This window comes from Petromyzon marinus, chromosome 50 (genome assembly GCF_048934315.1).
Source record: "Petromyzon marinus isolate PM22_M1 ecotype Great Lakes invasive population chromosome 50, UKy_Petmar_22M1.pri1.0, whole genome shotgun sequence".
In the NCBI taxonomy this organism is placed as follows: Eukaryota; Metazoa; Chordata; class Hyperoartia; order Petromyzontiformes; family Petromyzontidae; genus Petromyzon; species Petromyzon marinus.
In genome coordinates this window covers 2975949-2998682 of record NC_133716.1, presented here as the reverse complement: position 1 = coordinate 2998682, position 22734 = coordinate 2975949, and the positions used below count along the sequence as shown (strand labels likewise).

General features: G+C 52.2%; 1 protein-coding gene across 1 annotated transcript in view; it reads left to right on the top strand.

Moving 5' to 3' along the window:
* LOC116953104 (hemicentin-1-like) overlaps positions 1-22164 on the top strand; it is a 144700-nt gene extending 122536 nt beyond the window's left edge. Inside the window, exons 88-107 of the mRNA XM_076074757.1 lie at positions 140-313; positions 614-784; positions 1525-1695; positions 2104-2277; positions 3092-3262; positions 3761-3910; positions 4263-4400; positions 4990-5111; positions 5313-5598; positions 6124-6186; positions 7294-7413; positions 8385-8519; positions 9244-9363; positions 9640-9771; positions 10310-10438; positions 11656-11841; positions 13340-13510; positions 14602-14721; positions 16043-16169; positions 19544-22164. Of these exons, the coding sequence (XP_075930872.1) occupies positions 140-313; positions 614-784; positions 1525-1695; positions 2104-2277; positions 3092-3262; positions 3761-3910; positions 4263-4400; positions 4990-5111; positions 5313-5598; positions 6124-6186; positions 7294-7413; positions 8385-8519; positions 9244-9363; positions 9640-9771; positions 10310-10438; positions 11656-11841; positions 13340-13510; positions 14602-14721; positions 16043-16169; positions 19544-19976 (3293 nt within the window). The 3' untranslated portion in view covers positions 19977-22164. The remainder of the gene's footprint in view (positions 1-139; positions 314-613; positions 785-1524; positions 1696-2103; positions 2278-3091; positions 3263-3760; positions 3911-4262; positions 4401-4989; positions 5112-5312; positions 5599-6123; positions 6187-7293; positions 7414-8384; positions 8520-9243; positions 9364-9639; positions 9772-10309; positions 10439-11655; positions 11842-13339; positions 13511-14601; positions 14722-16042; positions 16170-19543) is intronic.
* The last annotated feature ends 570 nt before the right edge of the window (positions 22165-22734 follow it).

Here is a 22734-nt window from a genome sequence, read left to right as displayed (position 1 = left end):
CCGGGGCCGTGGAGCCGGCAAGCCCAGAAGCTGCGCCCAAGCAAGGTTCTGTTTGGCCGCACAGAGGGGTACAAACGGTCATGGCATGGGCTGGATTAGAGGTGGGTTGAGAGTTCGAACTCTAATTTTTCCGCTGCAGTGCACGGCGCCTACTCCGCGTGGCAGGATTGGAGTCCGTGTACGGGGACGTGCGGCGACGGCGTCCGCGAGCGTGTGCGGTCGTGCGACAACCCTGCGCCGGCGAACGGGGGACGCCGGTGCGAAGGCCCGGCCTCCGAGACGCAGCCCTGCCATCACGCCGTGCCGTGTCCCGGTGAGATGGGCCAGGCGCCGCCGTGCCTCCATCATCGCCTGACGCACGCACCTCCGATTAGCACGGTTGGCTGCGTACGGTGCGAAAGAAGTTCAACACGCACGCATACGTGCTCATCACTCGCTCAATCGCTCACTCGCTCGCTCGCTCACCTATTCGGCTACTCACGCACCCCATGGATGGACAACCACCACCCACTAAATGACTCCCTCGGTGGCTCACTCACCCACTCACTCGGCTATTCACCGCAGCGACACAACTGCCCACCTACGCCCCCTCCTCCCCAACATGCATCCACAGTGGACGGGCGGTGGAGGGCGTGGGCCGAGTGGGGAGACTGCTCGCCGGGCTGCGGCCACGGGGAGCGCGAGCGGAGCCGCACCTGCAGCAGCCCCGCGCCGCAGCACGGCGGCCGGCCCTGCTCAGGCCTCGCCGTGGAGGTGGCCCCCTGCTTCACTCGGCCCTGCCCTGGTCAGTGCTGCTCATCCGCCTTGTCACCCGAAGGACCGCTCGGTTCCCGTAACTCCCTCCCGTAGCCTTCGAGGTGCCTCCTTGAATTCGTCCTGTAGATTTCATTTGCTACAACTTTCTTTTGGCAAATTTCTTTTTAAAAAAATTCCGCGTTGCTGCTCCGTGATGGCGCCCGCGGCGCTCATCCGCAACTCAGTTCCCTCCGCTTCACTCCCCCTTCTTTAGTCGCCCGTTTAAACCAAAACACAGGGCAAGCTGTATCGCACCTCTTTTAGGAGCCTCTTTACTCGCGCATCTTTGCCGTCGTCTATTTTAGGCTTGCGCCCGCATGCAGTTTACGACCGTTAAACACCTCGTTTGTTCGTCGCGCAAACATATTTTCTCGAGGTCCCCTGTCTATGTTTTGCTGCTGCGGCTGCTGCTGTGCTCACGTAGAACCGGCGGATTCACACCGTGGAAAATAACCGGGCAATTGGCTAAAAGGGATCATCCGTGTAACAAATAAAATAAACTTAAATATTGCTGTTTTTTTTTTACGTAACAAATACACATGTACGATACAAATATGCACGTGCAGTTGTTTTTGCTAGGTGCGTTCTTGAATCCTTCAGTAACATCCGTGTTTTACAGGTAAAAAACTGACTTCCGGTAGAATTACTCACTGAACTCTTCAAGTCAAACGTTTCAGACACCGTCGCGTGATTCTCATGATCCCGTCATCGCTGTGTCGTCCCTATAAGTTGACGGCGGTTGGGCCACGTGGGGATACTGGTCGACCTGCACTACCTCCTGCGGCGGGGGAACACGGCGTCGGCAGCGCACGTGCTCAGTCCCAGCGCCAAAGCACGGCGGATCGCTCTGCGCGGGCAGCGATTCCGTGGTGGAGCCGTGCAACGAAGATTCGTGTCCCGGTTGGTTCCAGTGCGACCGTTACAAACCTCGTCATATCCCGTCCCCACTCGTACTAAATCATCGCCCGTAACTTTATTTACTCGGCCACACGTGGCAACGATCGTGAATCCCCTACTGGCAGACCAATGCCCACTGCCGAGACACCCCTTGTGCCACACAGAGATGAAAGTCGCTTACCACGTGTGAAACGCTTTGAGATGGCCCCGGAGTAAGGGGGCCGCTCTATCGAAGTGAATCATTCTCCTCGTTGTGCATTGCGGCAGTTGGTCATCTCGGCGGCTCGGTTGGCCCAGCGTCGAGTCAAACTCGTCATAATTCTCCTCCCCCTTCTTCCCATCCTCCCCGTCCTCTCCCTCCCCATCCCCTACCTCCCTCTCCTCCTCGTTCTCCCGCCTCTCCCCGCGCAGTGCACGGCGCGTGGTCCCCCTGGGGCGAGTGGGACGAGTGCAGCCGCACCTGCGGGGGTGGCGGCACGGCCCAGCGGCGCCGCTCGTGCGACAGCCCCTCGCCCGCGCACGGGGGCCGGGCCTGCACGGGGCCCGACACGCAGGCCCGGCGCTGCGCCACCGAGCACTGCCCCGGTGCGTCCGGACACCGCTGAGCATGCCGCCCCCGATTCAGACGTGACTCATCACCGATTCTTTTTTTGGCCATACCTTAGCAAAAAATAATAATCCATTGTGAAACCTGCGTGATAAGTTGATTGAAAAAATATTTTGTCCACCAAATCCGCTTGATTTACCGACAAAAAATACTCATCTTCTTTGGTTCTTTCGGTAAAGTCACGTAGAATGAGAATAAAATAATAAATTGATAAAATAAAGTAACACAATAAAATTCTCACGACGTTTTCGGCCACAACACAAGCAGCCTTCATCAGGTGAAAGGACGAGACTGTCTGGAGGACAGCGCTGGAACGAACACAACACAAGCGGCCTTCATCAGCCAAGCTGTGTTCGTTCCAGCGCTGTCCTCCAGACAGTCTCGTCCCTTCACCTGATGAAGGCCGCTTGTGTTGTGGCCGAAACGTCGTGAGAATTTTATTGTGTTATTTTATTTTATCAGTTTTTTATTTTATTCTCATTCTACGTGACTTTACCGAAAGAACCAAAGAAGATGAATCCTTGCAGTCACGAAAGCTTTAAATAAAAAAAAAATACTCAATTGGTGAAACACAGCACCTGGACGGTAGCTTTGTGCCATAAAAATTGCACGAATATAATTGAACAATATTAGTACAAGGAAGTGTTTTCACAAGTCTGCATGTGTGCCGACGCACTTGTGTGTGCGTGCGCGCGTCCACGCGGATGTGCTTTGTGCGTCGTCGGCGCGTGTCTGCGCGTGTCTGCGCGTGTCTGCGCGTGTCTGCGCGTGTCTGCGCGTGTCTGCGAGCAGTGGACGGGAGCTGGGGAGCGTGGCAGAGCTGGGACGAGTGCTCCGCGTCATGCGGCCGCGGCAAGCGGTCGCGCGTGCGCGAGTGCGACGCTCCGCCGCCCGCCCACCATGGCCTGCCCTGCGCTGGCGAGGTCCTCCAGGTGTCCGAGTGCAACCCCCGGCCGTGCCTCGGTACGCGTCGCCCCGTGTCCCCCCGCCGCATGGGTTCGAGTCCCAGCCGTGGGCAACATTCCGCGTGCAGTGTGGCGGTGACGTGACCCCCGGCGGTAGCGCGTCCGCCGCTCTTCGCGGTTGGAATCCGCGAGGCCGCCCTGGTTATGACTGCGGGCGTATTGCCACACGAATACGCGCTGTCTGCTTCACTCGCAGTAGACGTTAAAGATTTCCTTCGACATGAGGAGCCCGTTTTGTGCCGCATAATGCTGAAAACTTTGCCAAATTTGGATCGAATCAGCCTTGCATAAGCAACCGCTTTGGTGAGTAACTATTTGCAATGGAGAAAATAATGCAGCCAGGTGTGGTGCTGACCACACCATGCACCGGCGTGCCATCCCTGTTGTAACAGCCCCTTGCAAAAAGCACTTGCCTCTGCATTCTGCAAGGCTGCTCGTGGCATCTTTGTATCTGTCGCGTGCGGCCGTGGCCGGGGCTGCGGTGTGGTGCGCCCAGATTACCCGCCGCAAGTGCGGGGCAGCCTCATCGGCCAGGTGAACGACGTGGAGTTCGGCGTGGCTCAGCTGCTCGCCAACGCGACGACGGACGAGTCGGGCGGCACGCGGATCGTGGAGGCCTCCATCTCCAACGTCCCGCCCGCCATCGGTAGCGCTCGTCCCGTGGAAGCGGTTTCCCTTCGCCAACAACAACGTCGTCATCATCATGGACAACAGCTGCAGAAACACTCGGGAGTATCACCAGCATGAGCTTCATCGTTAGAAGCATCAAAAGCATCGCCATTATCATGATCATCAGGAGAATCATCATCGTCGTCGTTAGCGACAGTAATAACAGCAGTAGCATCGCCAGCAGCAACAACGTGCTCATAAAAATCGCCATCGGAAGAGTTATTCTCATCATCGCATGCAGAAGCAGTACCGTCATAACTGCCAGCAGCAGCAGCAGAAGCAGCAGCAGCGTCACGGTTGCCGCGTCCGTGCTCTGCCGTGTGGCGCAGGCCCGGCGCTGCGGGTGCTGGTGTCGGTGCTCAGCTCCGTGTACTGGACGTCTGCGTTCGGGAACGAAGGCGCCCGGAACGGATTCCAGCTCACGGGGGGCGCCTTCCGCCGGGACAGCCAGCTGGCGTTCTCCACCGGTGAGGCTATGGCAGAGAGCGTGCTGTCCGTACTGAGGGGTTGCGCGTCGTGAGGGGTTGCATTCGTAGTGTTGAGTATGCAATGAGTATGTGAAGTACGGGCAAATCTCCCTGGCAGGGTCAGTAAATTGGCTAACCCGGGTCCTACCGCAATGATGTGGAGTTATCCACCAATCGCTTAGAGCTGCCAATAATGAGGAGCACTTCCATGCTCATTTGAGCAGGGAGACAGTTTATCATACTATCATAATCTCACCTGAAGACGATTGCCTGTGTTGTGATCGAAACGTCGTGATCTATTCTTTTTCTACCCACGTGACTTTACCGAAAGACCCAAAGAGTATGAATTGCTGCAGTCACGAAAGCTTTCAATCATAGTTTATCTTATGATACTGCAACAATTATTGCAAGATAATTGTTGCAAGATAATTGTTATCTTATGATAATGATGGTACAGTACAATTATTATTGCAGTGTGTTGGAGATAGTGATAATTAGACGAATGATGAAGTTGATGACGTCGTCGTTGTTGATGATGTTGTTGATGATGATGACGTTAACCATGGTGGCGGTGGTCGCGATGCTGCAGGGGAGACGCTGCGGCTGACGCACGTTTCTCGGGGGCTCGACGCGGACGGGACGCTGCTGTTCGACTTGGTTCTCAACGGCTACCTCCCTTTGCTCGCCTCCTACGATCACCTCTGCCCGTCGGTGCGTCGATTACCGTTGCTGTTTGTTCCCTCTCCCGTTTTATTCCGCTCTTGCTATCGCTGGCGCCGTCACGAGAACGAAATTGCGCCAGATCGTCGCGCGGCCCAACCCAGACGTTGATAATTGTGAATATTGGCTGTGAAAACCTACTACGTGTTGAATGGCGGTTGCGTAACACTCCGCTCATCCTCCCTTAATCAGGAATTCAGTGAGGAGTACATCCAGACGGGGCCCGGCAAGATCTTCTCCTACTCGGCCGGCTGGCCCGGGGGCCCGGCCATCGTGAGCCAAGACGCAGCGGCGCCGGGCGGCGACTCTGATGCCGAGTCGGGCGTGACGTGCGCGTGGAACCACACGACGGCGTTCGAGCCCACGCTGGGCCTCATGACGTCGCCCGCGCAGACGCTGCGCGTCTCGGCGATGGACTCGCGCTACGACGCCACGCGACAGCGGCTCACGTTCTCCCTGCAGGCCACGTTCGGCGAGGGTGCGACGAGCCAGCGGTCACGGCCCAAACGCCATTAGCTTGCCTTCTTGTAGACGCACTATTAGGCTGCGTGTCCGATTCTGCCAGACACGAGTTTCAAAGGCGGGTCAATGAGACGATAAATTCAACCCTCGACCAGGAGTTGATATCATGGCTCGGCTCAGGCTTGGCTTCGGTTCAAATGAGCTGACTCAAAGCCCACGCTTCGTTTCAGCCGGCTCTGAGCCGCGCCCCAGGCACGCTCAGGATTTCCCTGGAGCTGAGCCTGAGACAGACCACAGCTGAGCCACTCACTCGCGCAGCTTTGGAAGCAGCTGAGCGGCTCAAGCCTGAGCTGCGCCAAAATGTTAGAGGCCGAACCAGAGCGGAGCCTTGACTAAGAACACGACCCTGAGTGACTTGCCACTCGGCTGATTTACCATTATTATTAGTCCTTTTCTAACTGCCTGGAGAACAAAGAACAGCAAGAACGACAACAAAACTAGAATACTTGTTTTGAGTTCAAATGTTGTGTTGTTTTGGCAGGAGAGAGCAAGGATGGGTGTCCGCGTGGGTTTCTCTTCGACTCGGAGGGCCCATACTGTGGAGGTGAGTGCCTTTTATTTGACCACAATGTGCCACCTGCCGTTCTGAGCTCACGAAAACAACAATGCAAGTAAATTGATTCCATACTTTCATTAGACCTCCTTTGCCAGTACCAAAATGTAACAATAGGGTTTTTCCCCTTTTTTCTGGCAACAAAACTGAAACCTTTTTACAAGGATTCATGTTACTGCTTAAACCACAATACCTGCAGTCAAAATGCAAAAAAAAACATACTATGATAATATATGCATTGTCCTTGAAACTGATTGGTCCACACCAAGGGACGGCTTTCTTTTGAGCCTCGACCCAATTGGTGCTCGACCAGATGACGCCAAAAGGCGTACAGCTCAAAGACAATGCACTATCAAAGTAATGAGGACTCGGGGTGAGCGCCTTTTGGCATCATCTGGTCGAGCACCAATTGGGTCGAGGCTCAAAAGAAAGCCGTCCCTTGGTGTGGACCAATCAGTTTCAAGGACAATGCATATATTATCATAGTATGTTTTTTGTTAGCATTTTGACTGCTGGTATTGTGGTTAATGCAAACATGAATCCCTGTAAAAAATGATTCCATACTCTTTGGTTCTTTCGGTAAGTTGTCCTCATCCTGGGCTGTATGTATGCTGCACGTCTTTTGCACCGTACGTAGCAAACCCCACTAATCGGAGGGTTGATTTACTATTTTCAGCAAAATCTGTCAATTTTACATCAACTTGAGTTGTTTCTCAGGAGCATCAACCAACAATTGTTTTGTCATGAGAGCAATTTCTTCAGAATAAATGAAATGGTAACTCGAAGTCCCAGTTGAAACATTGAGATATTCATCAAGTGTGTATGTATATATGAGCTGCTTCATCGCGTTAAAGGCATCGATGCCAGCGAGCCCGTTCTCCATCTATCTAACCCCGCTGCTTTTCAAAACCGGTCTGGCTTATCTGTTGACGGCGTGTGTACGTGCATCACGACGTCATGCATCGGGCCCCACACATTGTCTCCAATATTTTTATATTGTATCCTTTTTGAAAGACATCGATGCAATATAAGGTGACATTCTCTCACCCCTCCTCCCCCACCTTGTTCCTCTTTCTCCGCTCGTCCCCCCCGGCGCAGACGTGGATGAGTGTGCGCTCGCCCCTCCGTGCTCCCACCTGTGCCAAAACGCCGTGGGCACCTTCTCGTGCACCTGCCCGCGCGGCTACATTGTGGCTCCGGATGACCACACCTGTGTCGGTAACTGCCCCCCCCCTCCTCCCCCCCCTCTCCTCCCCTGCACGCTTCGCGATCCGCCAGCAACGTCTGATGCGTCCAAGCCGGACGTGGGGGTTGAATTGCGTATCAGCGAGCGTTATAAAAAAAAAAGGGGGCAACCGCTGAATCGGTAACCGCTTTCAGAATCGACGACCGCTTCGTAAGGTCAGGAACCAGGAGCCGATTCCACTGGAATCTTGGCAACGAATGCACCGATTGGCCCTACGCCACGCTCGACCTACATAGAGGCAGCGGCTTGGGAGGGAGGGGGCGTTGAAAAAACTTTGCCCCCATTGTCTGAACTGCCGCCACCAGGAGATAGACTGCAAGTCCAACGCGCTAACCACAAACGCCGTGGCAGCCGTATTACTTTGTAACATTTATTGTTAGAGACGTATTCGTGTGCGCAGCAAAGCAGTCACTTTTTTTGGTACTATTTTCTTTGCATTCCGATAACCGGTAATGCAAGAACAAAATATGTTTTTTTACCACTGTGGTATTTTACTGGGGGTCAACGGCGGCTCGTGACTCCAGGTCGAGGAGGCTAAAAAGTTCACCAGGTTTTTCAGTCTCGGGTGTTAAACCCGGGTGGATTAGTGGAATACGTGGAACATCGAGGCGGTGCTCTTATTCGATTTAGAGTCCTGAGCCAGTGGTGGAAATTTTACATTTATATGGTGGGGGTGAGTCTTATCCATAGGACATCTGCTGTTGACTACCCCACAAAGTGGTTACTCCCTCTTATTGACCCCAATGAGATGACTGGCCGAGTCAACAACACCCAACCAGGATTTGAACTCGCTGACCCTGGGATTGCCATCTGGCCGGATCGAGTGCATGAAATTCAGCCCAACGCCGGAGCATTATCAGCATCATCATCATTATTATCATCACGATCATCGGCTTTATAAAAATGATACGCAAGCCAACGGTGCGTGTGTGCGCGTGTGCAGACGTGGACGAGTGCGTGGCGGGCACGCACATGTGCCACCTGGGGCAGGACTGCGAGAACTCGGCCGGCTCGTACCGCTGCGTCGTGCGCTGCGGGCCGGGCTTCACGCGGACGCCCGACGGCACGCGATGCAGAGGTACCCCATGCCCACGCCCCCAGGCAAACGCCCCGCCGTACAGCCGCCCTTACGGGCACCGGGCGTGCGATGACGATGACGATGATGATGTGACCCCTTCCCTCCAATTTGATCTTGTTCCACAGGTCCCGGCCCGTCTGCTCAGTAGCGACGATCGGGTCCGAGCGAAGCCCGGCCATTGCCGTCTGTCGACTGCCAATCTCGCGGCTCGGCTCATTGATCAATTCCCTCGGTTCTACGTCTTTCTTCACGTCGTCAATCCAGCGAAATTGTTGTCTGCCCCTCCTGCCCCTCAATCCCTGCACTCTGCTGTGTATGTAGTGTACAGTGTATCTGCAGTGTCTGTGTAATGGCATTCTGCCAGGATCCACTCACTTACCCTACCCCACGTGACCAGCTGATTGACTATTCCTGCTGAACCCCATTCATACTACCGGGTGAACAGAGGTGGCGGGGGGGGGGAGAGGGGGGATTCCAGAAACTTGCCGCTTATTTCAACCGCCGCGCCGGGAGATGGAATCGATTTGGCGACTTCTGCGTCGCAAATCCGGTGCATCAACCGCGACACCGCGGGCTCCCCCTCCCGCGAGATGCCCACCAACGCCCCCCCCAACCGAAGTGAAAAATCCCCGTCCCTCGTTTTCCGCCTCTCCTTTCGTGCGCCGCGCCATCCCTCCCGCCGCTCGGCTTCTCCGCGACTCCGGCCGCCGCCTCGCCGCTGCAGACGTGAACGAGTGCGAGGAGCTGGCGGAGGCGCCCTGCCAGCAGCGCTGCCTCAACGTCCTCGGCAGCTTCCGCTGCGCCTGCCTGCCGGGATTCCTGATGAGCGGCCACAAGTGCGTGGGTGCGTACGCGCAGGTCGCCACCGCTCTCGCGCGGAGGCTAATGCGTAACGGTTAGGGTTACCGTTGGTTAATGCGGTTAGGTTGGTTAGGATTAGAGACAACGTTACAGCGAATTTATTAGTTGCGGTAAAGCGCGGAAATTTGTGAATGAGCGAGTGCACCATTGAGCGACCCGCCGATCGAGGCCGCGCGTGCGGGCAGCGTGCGGGTACACGGAGGTGGCGAGCAAATGACCTGCGGTCCTCCCCTCCCCCCCCCCCCCCCCCGTCTCGCAGAGGTGGGAGAGTGCCGTGGGGGCCGCTGTGCCTCCAACCCTCTGTGCAAGGCGGCGCGTGGCGGCACGCGGTGCCTCTCGCCCTCCTCCTGCCCCGCCGGGACGCTGCGGGACCACAACGGCACCTGCCAGGGTGGGCGACGGGCGGTCACGGCCGTGGGGGGGGCCCACTCATTGTGTCTGCTTCAACCAGCATCTCCGACGTGATGAGTTGTATTTTATTACTTCCGCTGTGCTGCCGGCGTCGTGCCCCGAGACAAAGTGTCACTTTGGAACCTTCTGGAAGCAGTGCATCTCTCTGTGTTATAGAGCCCTTCCAGTGATCCTTTATCCACACAATGGGCACTGCACTCTCCCACACGCCCTGCTGTCGAGATGAATTAACTTTTTAATTGTCAGAGCTGGATCCTTTGACAAGTTGTGCTGATGATGATGTTGATCGTCATCATCATCATCATCTTTACCCAGACCCATGCATACCCACTCAGACCATACTAACAACAACAATAATGATGACGACATATCAACGGTACTTTCCCTGTGACTATGCCCGTCCCTGCCATAAGAATGTGGAGTTTGTTTTGGCTGTCGCTTGCTTCGGAACTATTATTAGAGTTTCTGACGGAGCTTGCGCTGCATCGAACGACACCCTGCCTGTGGTTGCTCGTCAGACGTGGATGAATGCAGGGAGGGGACACACAGGTGCGCCTACAACCAGGTGTGCGAGAACACGCACGGGGGCCACCGCTGCAGCTGCCCCAGGGGATACCGCTCCCAAGGCTCACGCTCGCCCTGCGCGGGTACGCACGCCACTCCGGGCCCCCCCGACACCCACGCCGCTCCGTCGCTGCGACCGTAGTCATCATCGTCGTCATCACCGTCATGATGATAAGTGGCTTATCATCATGCGGCTGCCATCAATTTCCACAAGACGATAAGCCGCTTCGTAGAGCTATCGTTCATGTCCATGTGACTTCTGAAAAAAAGAGCTATATAGCTCAGTGGGCCTGGCCTGGTAAGGAAACTACAGCAATGCGTAACAAAAAAACTGGATCCACTGCAATTTGGCACGAGAAAAAAAAAACACGTTTAGGATTCTTAATAGTTCTGCACATTATTTTTTGCTGAGCGTCATTCGTACGAATGTCATTGAATTTTTTTTTATATATATAAGAAGTTATAACTCGCACAGTTTTTTTTCCGCACAGAGGCGTGGGAAACCGTGAATGGGAAGACGGCCAGAATCGGTGCCAACAAATGGCCAAGCTCTGTGGTCTTATATTGGGATGTTTGACCAACTCCATTTGTGTGCGTTGATACTTGTTGGAGGAAGCCGGAGTGCCCCGACGAAAACCCACTCGTGCGAGGAGGGGGGGTGGGGGGGGAGCAACACTCGATCCCTGCACAAGATGGAAATCGATCCACGTGCCGTGCCGCCATCGTGCCGTGGCCTTGTCGGGAGATGGGCAACCTCCACCAACCCTCGCCGTCACGGTGTCTGGATTATAGTCGTGCGTAGCCACCAGCGTCCCGGCCATTTTGGTTGTTTGTTTTACGAACGTCAGAGGGCTCCCAGCAGGTTAAAGCGATTCCGGTTTTTTTGGGGTTAGAGCGCGTAAATATATCAATGTTGTGTCGTTAAACCCGCCACCACCCGACACAACCAATTAGTAAGGTTAGTCACGTAAACAGAACGTGGCCAATTCGTTACCAGTACAGCACACCGGTGTGTTGGAGAGCAAATCCACAACATTTACAATCTGAGTATGGCGGTTTAACGACACATTTAACATTTTACGCGATCTGACCCAAAAAAACATGCATTACGGATGATATTTGTCGCGAACGCCTACGGGTTCAACAGGTTAAAGCAAGTTTATCGACGATCCTAAGGGTAGCGGCATGAACATCCCAAGCCGTCCCGCGCGGCTGCCCTGTCGATTTCCTTAAAACGCAAACTGCCGTGCGCCGCCTACACCCCCTCCCTCCCCCCCCCCGTGCCCCACCGCGTGTCCAGACATCGACGAGTGCCATCAGGCACCGCGGCCGTGCATGCACCAGTGCCGCAATTCGCCCGGCAGCTTCCACTGCGTCTGCCCCCCCGGTCAGCATTTGCTCCCCGATGGGCGATCCTGCTCTGGGAGGAACGGCGGTGGCGGTGGCAGCATCGGAGTGGGTGGCATCGTGGACGTCCCAGCGGCAGGTAAGTGATCCGTTTGTTCTCGTGGACGCTTCGTGTGCATTGCCAAATGTTTTGCCCTGAGCTAGAAATGAGGTCATTGTTACGCAGAGGAAAGAGAAAATGTAATATCTCCCAAATGTTCTGTTAAATACTCTCTGTTGCTTCCTGAGAAACATGTACACGTACGCATTTCTGAGATGTTCAACAAAGTCCATGTTTCGGCGAATTAATCCAAACATTCGGTGTTGTATTGTCTGCTTATTCAGACTTTCAGAGGACGGAACCTTTCTTCCATCACAACACTGCTAGGCGACGCATAACCCTGAGAACCTAAAACGCCATTGTGCAGTTCTGGTTGAAGTGTGCTCCCTCATCCTCCACACAGCCGTATCTGCCACCCAGACGTTAACCTAGGTGGCTCATTAAAGGGATGATTCATGACGAACACTTCCTGCAAATGATGAGAAAACCGATCACAATAGGAACTGAAAACACAATGTTTGGTGGCCTAAGCAATAATACGGCCACTCCTTCAGCTCCTTTGAGCCGATGGCTTTGACAGGGCCGAGGGCACTGTGCCGTGCAGTGTGGTGATCACAATATGGGGGCCGTACCTTCCTGCTGTTTGTGAGCACACTTCTTTGCGTGTTGTTAAAGCTACATCCACACAACAGCACACTTATTGTGATTATTATTACACTTGTTTAACCAGGAAATGCTCTTTGAGTCAAAAGGCTCTTCTTCAGCTGCTGAGTTTTTCGCAATAGGGGGCAATGTTGCCATTCATTTCTAATCCTGATTAAGCAATTTGCAGGCAATTTTCCAGCATTGGGATGTTTGGTTCAATACAAGTTACATTGTTTTTTTTTGTTTAGCAATGAGAGGAAACCAGAGGACCCGGAGGAAACCCATGCAGAACATGGGGAGAACGTACAAACTCCACACAGCAGAGTGCCTGAGCCGGAATCAAACGCAGGCCCTTTATGCCGTGAGGCGCGAGTGTAACCGCTGCGCCACGCTGCTGTCCAAAAATTACGCCTTAAATAATGGCCTACGGGGGAAAAATTACACTCATGCACAGGACTCTGTTCGCAGATCTCTGAAAGGTGCTGATGTGTGTGTGTGTGTGGGGCGTGTGTGTCTGGCGGGGAGTGGTAGTGTAGTGGTTAGCGCGCTGCGCTATGAACCCGGCGACACGAGTTCGATTCCCACTCACGGCCAACACCAGGTCACGGTTATTTGAGCCGGTCCTGGGCATCCTCTAGGTCGACTCAGCTTCAAATGAGTACCTGGTGCGATGCGTAAAAATATCGCCACTAGGGAGACAAAGGCGGCCGGGCGTGGTGCTGGCCACCCACCCCTTCGTGTGCTGTGCCGGCCTTCATAGGTGCTCGCTAACAGCACTTGCCCCAACAGTCTGTTCAGGCTATACGGGGGATCTTTATTTTTGTCCGGCGCTGATGCGTGTGTATGTGTGTGTGTGCGTGGGGCATGCGCGGGGCGTGTACGGTGCACGCAGTGTTGACGGTGCGGCAGGACAGGGGCGACGTAGTGCAGCTGCAGAACGCGGGGCAGCTGCTGGCGCTGCTGGGGTACGGCACGGGCGGGGGAAGCGTCCGCTCCGTGTCCACGCGCACCGTCGCCGAGCAGTGCCCCGAGGGGTACCGGGAGTACGGCACCAGCTGCCTCGGTACGACGCAGCTGCCACACGGTGCCCACCACGCGGCGCTCGCCTGAGCGTTTACTTGCCGCACGTGCACAGCCCCCTTGATGATAACTTGCGCTGAGCGCAGGCCCAAAGGCCACGCGGGACAGTGAGGGATGGCAACAGCTTGGGGAGGGCTTTAACCAGGAGTGGATTGATCATGGCCGATGATGAGGATGATGATGATGAGACCTGCCTTTAACGTGGGAATGTGCTTTCGACACAACATTTCAACCACTGGCTCAAGGCTTCATGTGAAAAATATTAAGGGCGTACAGCATCATGTACACAGTTTGTAAAGCACTGGCCTAAAGGTCCAAAACATCTAGTAGCCAGCAATAAACAGGACAATCGAAGTTGTAATAGATAAGAGTTAACACATTTCTTGATTTGAGCAAGCTTATTATGAGATTTTTTAATAAGAGCTGATGTTGCTGAAATTGTGCATTCTCAGAAGGCCGTGTCGCTAATGGGATCTGTAAAATACTTTAATTTTTTTTTCATGAAGGGAATGAAGGGCATTTAGTTTGCTTATTTATTTTGTTAGATATTAGCAGTTGGCTGTGGGACTCAAACGTATTAACTGATGAGGATACTACCATCACCATCATCAGCCATGATCAATCCACTCCTGGATAAAGGCCTCTCCAGCGGCCACCACCACTCACAATCCCGCGATGCAACGGTCTATCCGGCACATGCACACACACTGATTTCATCGCTCCATCTCCTTTGTAAACGTCTCTTTCAGACGTGTTCCATTCCTTGGCTGCCACTCCCTCCATTATTCTTGGCCATCGTCCCCTCTAGCGACGTGTGCTGTCCAAGGGTGCTTATCCTAGTTAGGTGGTGTTATTAACCCACGCGTGTTCTCTAACCCGCGTGGGTCCTCTCCCTCTCTCTCAATGTAATCCCAAGCATCCATCGTCTTCCGTCATTTTTTTTTGCAAACCTTTCAGTTGTTTTATTCCTCCACTAACGAGCGTGTTCCTGAGCTACGAGTCGCTACGAGGCTGCCGCGTACAGACGCTGGTGCTGCTGTGGCTCGCCCCCTCATCCGCCTCGATTCTCTGCAGACGTTGACGAGTGCCGGGAGGCGGACAGGTGCCAGCACGAGTGCAGGAACTCTCCCGGGAGCTTCTCCTGTCTCTGTCCTGGCGGATACCGCCTCGCCACCAATGGCCGGACCTGCCAGGGTAACTCACAGCAAAGACGAGGATATTAATTCACTTGGAAGTTGTTTTGTTGTTGTTCTTGTTGTTGCTTTAATGTTGAGTATTCGTGATGTATGAACGAGTGTTGATTTCGGCCACAATGTTCGAGCACCCCCCTCCCTTACTCATGACACAGTCAAACAAATGAAATTGTCACGCGGTTTGCGAGCTTTTAACTACTCGCCGCTCATTATAACGTTAAAGGACGGAGGTTAATTTAAATATTGGCCGAGCATCACCTCCAACATTGGGGTCCAACGTTATTTGTTTACTGGGACATATAGCGGTTAGCACATTGCACTATAGTCCAAGCAATCGAGATGTAATTTCTGTCGATTATACAAAACATCCATGAATATTGGTATCGGTGAGTTTCCCTGTGCCTCCGCTAGGTAAACCTCAGGCCTAAAAAAAACATTCTCGCAAATGTCCCAACATTAGAACTGCAGATACAGCGGCGTTCGCTCACAGCACTCTCCGCAGGAGTCTACGCGAACAAGTGGGGGTATATTTCGATTTAAAGCTTTCGTGACTGCAAGGATTCATCTTCTTTGGTTCTTTCGGTAAAGTCACGTAGAATGAGAATAAAATAATAAATTGATAAAATAAAATAACACAATAATATTCTCACGACGTTTCGGCCACAACACAAGCGGCCTTCATCAGGTGAAGGGACGAGACTGTCTGGAGGACAGCGCTGGAGCGAACACAAGTCAAAGTGGATGTGTAGGCTTTGACTTTAACATAGCCATTTCTGTGACCAGTCACAAGCTAATCACTCAGTTATTTCAATGCTAAATTCTATGCTAATTCCTTTGTCAAAGCACTTTGTTTCTTCTCACACAGCTTAAAGGTCGCGGTCTGAGCGTAGCTTTGTTCGCTCCAGCGCTGTCCTCCAGACAGTCTCGTCCCTTCACCTGATGAAGGCCGCTTGTGTTGTGGCCGAAACGTCGTGAGAATATTATTGTGTTATTTTATTTTATCAATTTATTATTTTATTCTCATTCTACGTGACTTTACCGAAAGAACCAAAGAAGAAAGTGGGGGTATGTTTGTCTTTGCGCATTTCATACGCGTCAACAAGTGAACAGGGTCACCTATTGACGCGTATATGCATGCAGAGCAAACACGTGTCCGTGGCGTGCAGTAAGCTAGTGGTTCTTAACCTGGGGTGCACACACCCCCTGGGGGTGCGAGATGCCCTTTCTGAGAATCAATGGGGTGCAGGCTACAGTAAAGCTGAAGAACCACTGCAGTAAGTGAACGGGGGGTGGGGGGGGGGGTCACCTGTGTGTATCGCCAGATGTTGACGAGTGCTCAGAGCAGAACGTCAAGTGCGGACCCAGTCGGATGTGCTTCAACATACGGGGCGGGTACCAGTGTGTGGACACCCCCTGCCCGTCGGGATATCAGAAGGACTCGTCCTCCAGGTGCACAGCACTCATCAGCACGTCACCTGCAAGGAGTGATACTCAAGTCACCAGTTCGTGCTGCTGCTGTGCACGTACATTGATTCGTCCACCCGTGTTGAGAACTCCCCCCGTGTTTTGTCTCACCCGTACTGAGTTCAGCCACTATACTGCAGATCACAACAACACGCAAACTCGCACGGTCACTCACCCACGAACTCGCTCACTAACTCACACAGTCACTCACCCACGAACTCACACAGACACTCACCCACTAACTCGCACGGTAACTCACCCAATAACTCACCCACGAACTCACACAGTCACTCACCCACGAACTCGCACGGTAACTCACCCACGAACTCACCCACTAACTCACCCTCTAACGCACACAGTTACTCACCCACTAACTCACCCACCAACTCACACAGTTACTCACCCACTAACTCACCCACTAACTCACACAGTTACTCACCCACTAACTCGCACGGTAACTCACAGTCGCTCAGCAATTAACTCGCACGGTAACTCACCCACTAACTCACCCACTAATTCACACGGTCACTCACCCACTAACTCACCCACTAACTCACACAGTCACTCACCCACTAACTCACCCACTAACTCACACAGTCACTCACCCACTAACTCACCCACTAACTCACACAGTCACTCACCCACGAACTCGCACAGTAACTCACCCACTAACTCGCACGGTCACTCACCCACGAACTCACCCACGAACTCACACAGTCACTCACCCTCTAACGCGCACAGTTACTCACCCACTAACTCACCCACTAACTCACACAGTCACTCAGCCATTAACTCGCACGGTAACTCACCCACGAACTCACACAGTCACTCACCCACGAACTCGCACGGTCACTCACCCACTAACTCACCCACTAACTCACACAGTCACTCACCCACGAACTCACGCAGTCACTCACCCACGAACTAGCACTGTCACTCACCCACTAACTCACCCACTAACTCACACAGTCACTCACCCACGAACTCACACAGACACTCACCCACTAACTCGCACGGTAACTCACCCAAGAACTCACCCACGAACTCACACAGTCACTCACCCACGAACTCGCACGGTAACTCACCCACGAACTCACCCACTAACTCACACAGTAACTCACCCTCTAACGCACACAGTTACTCACCCACTAACTCACCCACCAACTCACACAGTTACTCACCCACTAACTCACCCACTAACTCACACAGTTACTCACCCACTAACTCGCACGGTAACTCACAGTCGCTCAGCAATTAACTCGCACGGTAACTCACCCACTAACTCACCCACTAATTCACACGGTCACTCACCCACTAACTCACCCACTAACTCACACAGTCACTCACCCACTAACTCACCCACTAACTCACACAGTCACTCACCCACTAACTCACCCACTAACTCACACAGTCACTCACCCACGAACTCGCACAGTAACTCACCCACTAACTCGCACGGTCACTCACCCACGAACTCACCCACGAACTCACACAGTCACTCACCCTCTAACGCGCACAGTTACTCACCCACTAACTCACCCACTAACTCACACAGTCACTCAGCCATTAACTCGCACGGTAACTCACCCACGAACTCACACAGTCACTCACCCACGAACTCGCACGGTCACTCACCCACTAACTCACCCACTAACTCACACAGTCACTCACCCACGAACTCACGCAGTCACTCACCCACGAACTAGCACTGTCACTCACCCACTAACTCACCCACTAACTCACACAGTCACTCACCCACGAACTCACACAGACACTCACCCACTAACTCGCACGGTAACTCACCCAAGAACTCACCCACGAACTCACACAGTCACTCACCCACGAACTCGCACGGTCACTCACCCACGAACTCACCCACTAACTCACACAGTAACTCACCCTCTAACGCACACAGTTACTCACCCACTAACTCACCCACCAACTCACACAGTTACTCACCCACTAACTCACCCACTAACTCACACAGTTACTCACCCACTAACTCGCACGGTAACTCACAGTCGCTCAGCAATTAACTCGCACGGTAACTCACCCACTAACTCACCCACTAATTCACACGGTCACTCACCCACTAACTCACCCACTAACTCACACAGTCACTCACCCACTAACTCACCCACTAACTCACACAGTCACTCACCCACTAACTCACCCACTAACTCACACAGTCACTCACCCACGAACTCGCACAGTAACTCACCCACTAACTCGCACGGTCACTCACCCACGAACTCACCCACGAACTCACACAGTCACTCACCCTCTAACGCGCACAGTTACTCACCCACTAACTCACCCACTAACTCACACAGTCACTCAGCCATTAACTCGCACGGTAACTCACCCACGAACTCACACAGTCACTCACCCACGAACTCGCACGGTCACTCACCCACTAACTCACCCACTAACTCACACAGTCACTCACCCACGAACTCACGCAGTCACTCACCCACGAACTAGCACTGTCACTCACCCACTAACTCACCCACTAACTCACACAGTCACTCACCCACGAACTCACCCACGAACTCACACAGTCACTCACCCACGAACTCGCACTGTCACTCACCCACTAACTCACACAGTCACTCACCCTCTAACTCGCACAGTTACTCACCCAGTAACTCACCCACCAACTCACCCACCAACTCACCCAGTCACTCACCCACTAACTCACCCATGAACTCACACAGTCACTCACACACTAACTCGCGCCGTCACTCATCCACTAACTCACCCTCTAACTCACACAGTTACTCACCCACTAACTCACCCACTAACTAACCCACTAACTTACACAGTCACTCACCCACTAACTTACCCACTAACTCACACAGTCACTCACCCACTAACTCGCACAATCAAAAGACAAAAAGACATATATCTGGCGTATAGCCTTAGCGGACCAATGGGGCATGCGTTGTTAGCGAGCACGTATGAAGGAAAGCACGGCACATGAGGGGGTGGATGCCCAGTACTACGCCGGGCCACCTTTGTCTCCCTAGTGGCAATGTTTACACTTTGCACCAGCTACTCATTTGAAGCTGAGTCAACCTAGGAGAGGTCCAGGACCAGTTCAGATAATCATCACTCATTAATTATCTGAACTTGAGTGCAGTGGGGTTTTAGAGAATTTCGGACTGTGTGAGAAATGTTCAGAGCTTACGCACCTGCCGAACACCTGCAAATCAATTAGTACTTGCCTCTTTGGATTCCAGATAATTAATTTAGTTAAGGTATTTTTAAATGCTTAATTAAACTGTGAGTGTGACCCATACCCATTCTTACAGCCCTCACGTTGACAATGCCTCCCCCGCCCCCCTGCCCCCCTGCAGCCACTGCGTGAGGTCCTGCCCGAGCACCAGCGACCTGGAGTGCACCTTCGTGCCCTTCGTGCTGGAGTACAAGCTGGTGTCGCTGCCCGCCGGGGTCCCCGCGGGCACCGATCTCATCCGCCTGAGCGCCTTTACGCGCGCGGGCCGACCCCACACGCGCACCTCCTTCTACAGCATGGAGCACGAGGCCACGTCGCCCTTCGGCGTGCGCGAGGAGGGAGCCTCCGTCGTCCCGGGCTTCTTTGGCTCGGCCAATGGCGCTGGGGGCGGCAGTAACGGCGGCGGCCGCGCGATAATTTTTGCGCGCAAGGCCCTGCAGGACAACCGCATTTACCGCCTCAAGGTGCGAGCGTTGTCCTTCAGCGAGACGGGGAAGGTGGACCATCAGACCACGTTCGTGGTCATAATATCCGTGGCTGCCTTCCCGTACTGAGATCGTCAAAGCCACGCAGCCGGATTCTCAGGAGCTTGCTGCAAGCATCAGGAGCTTTGCTGCCGCAAAGAGTGGCATGGATGGCGTGGTTTTATTGTAATTTTTGTCATTCACGATGGGAGTTCTTTATTAAACTCAGCAATTTGATTATGAGTTTGAGCGCTCTAAAAAAATGTATTCCTTTAAACACAATTGCTCCTAGAAATTGTAAAATGACAAAGTATCCCTGACACTAGGGTATTTATAATTAGTGCCTTTATCATGGCTGCCATCGTGTATTTTTTATTGTATTGAAGCCAAATACTTTTATTGGTGTCTTTATCATTTTATTTTTCATTCAATTTAATTTTCTAAAGTTTTCTAAAAAAAGAAACCAATGTGATGAATGGTGTTAAAAGTGTTTATATCCTTTTAAATCCCAGGTTACAAGGTGACATGCCAATTTCACCATTCAGGTTTATTAATGTATGCTTTTACTAAGTATTAGTGGCTTTGGTTTTAAAATTGTGCTGTGCGTTTGCAATGGTTCAAGTGGATGGGCAATGGGAGCCTAGGCTAACCAAGGGGTGACTTTTAAGACTAGTCACCTTGGGTACTACTCATAAGTTAAGCAGGGGATGCCACGCAGAGATATTGCTATGTTCATTTGGGAGACTTTTAGTGCTTTTTTTAATTCATGCGAATCACATTTGTTCTTTCATTTAGGAAGTGCGCTAGACCGTTACATTATGTTGTGACGCACGTACACACCGTCAACATAAACTAAACTGGTTGTGGAGAGCGGGGGAATAGAAAGATGGGGAGCAGAGACGCTGCCCCAAGTGAATCACATTTTTATTTTAAAGACAGCTCGTGCAGTGAAGGGTGATTAGTGTATTTTTTTTATTTACTCAGGAGAACCCCATTGAGTCAAAAGGGAAGGTCTTATTGGACGATTGTCAAATCCTATTTCAAGTGATAATTGTTTTCTTATATGAGGAGACAGGAGTGTCGGGAGAACACACACACACACAAAGTATAGAACATACCAAAATAAATCTACGACCTCTCGTATTTTCACTTTCTGTTTTTGCTTGGCCTAAAACGGTCTTAGAGCAACACACTAAATACCAAAAAAACACTAAAAAGTCCTTATGTTGGCGTGGGGAGGAGGCCAGACATTTGTTTGGTGGAGCACACTAGCCAAGCAAATGCTGGTGGCCCTGTCTCATTTAGCCACACTCTGCAATTAGTACCAACTCTCCGACCCTCACTTATCTCGCTCCTACCTCCACAACGGTGGCTCGGACCCTTATCACTTTTCGTTTCCTTTTCACTCGCAGCGCAGACGTGGCGGGATTGTCGTATTCACATAAAAAGAGGATGTATTCAAGTCCTGTTACGGCCCACTTTGAACCCCAGCCACTGCAAGTCTGCAATATGATTTACATTTAATGGTGCTACGTATTATATGACGGATACCCCAAAAGATGAATTCCTTGTATCTTATATAACTCTGTATGTAACTGATGCAAACTATTATTTGTTTATGCATGGAAGTGCCATGAACATTTTCCTTTTTTCAACATAGTCTCCGTCTTATTCTATATTTTTGTACCAAACGCAAGGGACATTATTTCGTCACGGTGAAAGGTTTCACCAGCGTCACGTGAACCATTTGCTAACGGCTTCCTTACAGCGGTACCATTTTAAAATGACACTGCAACAGGGAGCCAGCCTTCAAAGGGGCCAAACAGGCCAATAATAAACAGAGGTTGCCGGATATGGGGCTGTGTGGTGGTGGTGAATGGCGTGGCACAGTCCAGACAAATTGCCATGGCCTCTGACGTCCTTTGGCTTGCGAGTGGTCCGGAGTTGATGTTGTGAGTGGGGGGAGGCCTCTTGCCATGCAGACACACGTGCATGAGATTCGTGTCGTGGAATATCTTAGACTTTGCATCGGTTTTATGGGAATTAATGAATTGAAATAATAAGTAGGGGAGGCATTACTTTTGGGCTATTGTAATATAACACTGTGGAATTGCCCCATTGAATACAAGGCACAGCACAACTATACATTTATATACATCATTTCATTGTAACGTGGAATTTGTATAATATATTGTTCAGTTACCATGTTTTTTGTTTTGTACCTTTTTATAATGAATATACGTGTGGTTTGTAACATTAAACACGCTTTATTGTTTAACGTTGTTGTGTTCTACTGTTTATGACTCGTTGCTGTTATCGTGCACTCATTGAAGTTTAAACTATTTTTTGTTCAAATGAGCAATGTGGCGGTGCTAATCTGCTGTTTTACAGCGATGAAAGTGGTGGGAATTCTACATTAATATGGCCGGGTGCGAGTCTATCCATAGGGCAACCAATGTTGACTTGCCCACAACGTGGTGTACGACTGTACTCCGATTTGATAAAACAACGAAGATTGTGTAAAACTGTAACAATGTAACGGCATAGCATGGGGACTTGCACCGGAATGGGTGTAGGTGGCGGTACCTACACCGAACTCCCATATCTCTTTAGTGTACTGTGGCTATCACGTGGGCACTAAGAACTAAGGGCAATGCACATTCACCGCAATCGACGCACTCCTTCGGAACCGGTGCACTCAACTGGAATCGGTGCACACCAACTGGAATCGGTGCACACCAACTGGAATCGGTGCACACCAACTGGAATCGGTGCACTCCAACTGGAATCGGTGCACTCCAACTGGAATCGGTGCACTCCAACTGGAATCGGTGCACGCGACCAGTAT